At 46.0% G+C, this 4,006-nt stretch overlaps 1 protein-coding gene across 1 annotated transcript; it reads left to right on the top strand.

Moving 5' to 3' along the window:
- On the top strand, positions 1-2,935 carry LOC117773152 (aprataxin-like). Its single transcript, XM_034604857.1, has 5 exons — positions 1-118; positions 1,214-1,260; positions 1,559-1,837; positions 1,970-2,336; positions 2,865-2,935. The coding sequence occupies exons 1-5, from the start codon at positions 1-3 to the stop codon at positions 2,933-2,935; spliced, it is 882 nt and encodes a 293-aa protein (XP_034460748.1).
- The last annotated feature ends 1,071 nt before the right edge of the window (positions 2,936-4,006 follow it).

The following is a 4,006-nucleotide window of genomic DNA, read 5'->3' as shown; positions in this document are numbered from 1 at the left end:
ATGGTGCACGCTGGTCGGCGCCTCCGGGGCTCGGGTCCCGCTGCTGGATGGCCGGTCTGTGCTTCTGAGCCGGGGCCGCACACCGGAGTCACAGACAACAAATGCTCCAGGCACCAGGGTGAGGAGGATCCCATCATAATGCAAACTGATGCTGCTGTTCGTCCTCTGAATGCAAAGTGCTCTAATGGTTGGGAAGAATAGCTTTAATTTATAAAAGTTTGTAATGTTTCTGTTCTTCTGACACATTAAAACAACGAGGAAGAAAACGGATTCCTCCCACTCCAGCTCACTGAGATTAGAAAACCATCATCCCTCTGTGTTAGACTCCGAGTTGACGGTCTCATTAAGGCCTTGTGTCTTTTACAAAAAAATGTATCTGAATTCACAGGTTGACTAGGATGAAATGTCACCCCAGCTTTCTAATAAACAGGGCGGAGGCAGACATAGAGCCTAAAAGATTAGTTTATTAAACCATTAATGTAAATGGTTTTTAAAAAATATATAATTAAAAGTTGTTTTGAGACCTTTTTTAAGATTACAAACTATTTGCATATGGTTTTCTTCTTACTGTTTTTTTTCAGTCATCTTGACTTTTATCTTTGACTGCTGGTACCTAAGATGTGTGAAGATGAAACAATCCATTGAGAAAATAACTGCCACATTTCAATAAAAAATATAAATGACACTGGTACTATCATTTCCTGCAACTTAGTAATGTGAGAAATTGATCATCATTACCTTTGAAGGACACAGCAGTTGTTTATACACTAAGCGGCCAGTTTGTTAGGTACACCTTGATAAAACAGATAGTCTAATATAGTCCTGCAATAACTGGCAAGACGAGAAGCCTCAAAAAACACAAATTTTCATCCTGGAAATTCAGATTTTTGTTTAAATTGTCATTTTTGAGGACACAGTTAGTTGTGTTGTTAAAGTGTTTTATAAATACAGAGAGATCTGCCCTGATTGATATGCAACAACCCATGTTCACACATTGAGTCTGCGTGTTTTAACCAAAGGTCCTATGCCACAATGTTTTTAGTTTGCCAAGAAATGTAGCAAATAACAAACAGTTAAATTGTTGTTTTTTGTATGAAAAAATCTATTTTTCATACAATACTTTGACTTCTCAATGAATATAAATATCAAACTGTAAATGTTTCTGTGTGTGAATATATGTTTGTGGTGACACTTACCTTTGTGTTTCCTCCAGTGAAAGTGGTGGCTTGCTATCCAGACCAGGATGTGTTTGTTACTCAGGTATAAAAACAAACAGATGTTTGTCACAGGCTCACAGTTTATATTTATTTAGTTTCCCTGTGAAATGCTCAGGCTAGAAACACCACTGCTAAAATACACTCCAAAATCAATTTAAATACAAATTTAATACAGAATATTTAATATTTGGGATTTCGGCACTACACAATCAAAGGATCAGAAATATAATTTTATTTCACACTCTTGTCTTTACTGCCTAGACTCACCCAGGTTATTGTACAATCAAAACACCATAAAATGCCACAGTTCAGTGTTGGTACGTGTCCTGTTTGCTTCACAGCTTGGTGCCAATCCCAGTTTCCTGGATGATAAGAAGCTTGGCCGGGGTCAGTCTGGTAAACTCACCCATGGAGGCGTTCTCTACCTGGTTCACCACAACCATCCATTTAAACTGCACTACTCCCTGAGCTCCAACGGTACAACCTCCAGTGCTGCACAGAAAGTGCTGAAAGCCACCGATAAGACAAAAGGAGGAAGGAACGGGAAAGAAAAAGAGACGCAGTCAGGTCTGGCACCGAAACACAGTATAAAGGATTTCTTCCCTACCTCTCCCACGAAGGTAACACAGGTTTCACTGTTCGGTTATTGAGTTCTAATCTAATCTATCTGAATGTCTTTTTCCTGAGTCATGTTACAACACAACATTTATTAAAATGATATGCAGTGTGTATTTTAATTTTTTTCTGTTCAGTCTTATAAAAGACAACTGAGCCCAGAGAGGGGACACCCTGAGGTGAAGCGCCAAAGGACAGATGAGGTGTCCGGTGGATGGATGAAGGAAGAAGAAGAAGAGGATGAAGAGGAGAGACTGGCAGAGGAAAAGCTCAAGCAGCTGCAGGAGTTGGCAGAGAAGTCTATGACAGAGATGAGTAACAGCCCCCACCCTTCGTCTTCATCGTCAAAGGCCTCTCTAAAGAGCAGCTTGCAGCAGATAGGCAACCTGATGCTTTACACTGCTGCTGGAGTCAAAGGGAGTGACAAGGTGGGGACTGTTTCAATGCTGATGAAGTTTGTCTTTATTCAAGTATTCATCTTTTTCATCACTGTGACACAGCATTGTTATCGGCGAAATAAAAGCTGTGTGGCTATAATATTGTATAAAAATCACAATCAACCCCAGAGTAAGTTATTTTCAAGCAGGTTTGACGAATTCCAGCTTTTGAGTTGTGATGATCTTTGGATTTACGAGTGTTGATTCGACAAACAAGATGGTAAAATACAAAAACCTTGAGCTCTAGAACACTGTAGAAGTCATTTTGTTTTATTTTCTGATAATAATTGTAACAGATTCTCTGCGTTACCGTGAGTTCCTCGTCATGAACACAAGGGGAATCAGGTAGGTGTCTTTCAATGTCTTTCTTTATTGCTCCACACACGTCAACAAACATAAACTTAAATCATACATCAAGCAACTAGCTTGGTTACTCTGAGGTTATAAGTCCGGGAGTGATCTCCTGGTTCCCGGGCCCCCGCGCGCTACTGCTGATAAAGAGGAGAGAGTCATTAGTTGAACTGGAACACCTGTGTACAATCAGACTCTCTCCCTGGCACCGATCCCAGAACCCCATCCCCACTCCCTCCTGCAGCCGACGCTGACCACGCCTCACTGCCACATACCTCCACCGCCCGACTTAGGCCGGGGAGCCGTCCGGCCTAACCTACTCCCCCCCCCTCTAAACGGGAGAGGAGGTCAGCCACAACCATCTGCACCCCCGGCCTATGGATCACCTTGAATTTGAAGGGTTGTAAGGCCAAATACCAACGAGTGATCCGCGCGTTGGCATCTTTCATGCGGTGGAGCCACTGGAGCGGAGCATGGTCTGAACAGAGGGTGAAAGGGCGTCCCAGGAGGTAATACCGTAGGGTGTCGACCGCCCACCGGATTGCCATGGCACTCTTTCTATCGTGCTGTACCTGGCCTCCCTCTCTGACAGTTTCCGGCTGATGTACAGCACCGGGCGGTCGACGCCCCCTACCTGCTGAGACAAGACCACCCCCAGCCCCCTGTTCGACGCGTCGGTCTGCAAGAGAAAGGGGAGAGAGAAGTTAGGTGTGTGGAGAAGTGGTTCCCCGCAGAGGACCTGTTTTACCCTCTCAAATGCCTGCTGGCACTGCTCCGACTACTGGACCGGATCTGAGGTACCTTTTCGGGTCAGATCGGTCAGTGGGCTGGTCAGGTCAGCGAACGCGGGGATGAACCGCCTGTAGTAACCCGCCAGACCCAAGAACCGTCTCACCTCTTTTTTGAACTTGGGCCGCGGGCAGGCTGCGATAGCTGCTGTTTTATCCACCTGAGGGCGCACCTGCCCGCCGCCCAAGTGGTACCCCAGATACCGAACCTCCCTCCGTCCAACTGCACACTTCTTCGGGTTGGCCGTGAGCCCGGCCTGCCTCAGAGACTCCAGTACTGCGGCCACCCGCTGCACATGCTCCGCCCAGGTGTCACTGTGAATGATGACGTCGTCCAGGTAGGCGGCGGCATATGCAGCGTGCGGACGCAGCACCCTGTCCATGAGGCGTTGAAAAGTGGCCGGAGCCCCGAACAACCCGAACGGAAGTGTGACGAATTGGTACAACCCGCATGGAGTCGAAAAGGCCGTTTTCTCCTTGGACTCTGGAGACAGGGGAATTTGCCAGTAGCCCTTGGTCAAATCCAGCGTGGTAAAAAAACGTGCAGTGCCTAGCCGATCCAGGAGCTCGTCGACCCGGGGCATTGGATATGCATCAA

Source organism: Hippoglossus hippoglossus, chromosome 13, assembly GCF_009819705.1.
Source record: "Hippoglossus hippoglossus isolate fHipHip1 chromosome 13, fHipHip1.pri, whole genome shotgun sequence".
NCBI classification, from domain to species: Eukaryota; Metazoa; Chordata; class Actinopteri; order Pleuronectiformes; family Pleuronectidae; genus Hippoglossus; species Hippoglossus hippoglossus.
The sequence above is the reverse complement of the archived record's forward strand: the minus strand, read 5'-3'. Positions and strand labels throughout refer to the sequence as shown.

What these genes read in the sequence shown, in the direction of transcription:
- LOC117773152 (XM_034604857.1), top strand. Translation starts at nt 1, where the DNA reads ATGGTGCACGCTGGTCGGCGCCTCCGGGGCTCGGGTCCCGCTGCTGGA. An exon ending in CAAATGCTCCAGGCACCAGG is followed by an intron (nt 119 to 1,213) that starts GTGAGGAGGATC and finishes TGTTTCCTCCAG; the next exon opens with TGAAAGTGGTGGCTTGCTAT. An exon ending in AGGATGTGTTTGTTACTCAG is followed by an intron (nt 1,261 to 1,558) that starts GTATAAAAACAA and finishes TTTGCTTCACAG; the next exon opens with CTTGGTGCCAATCCCAGTTT.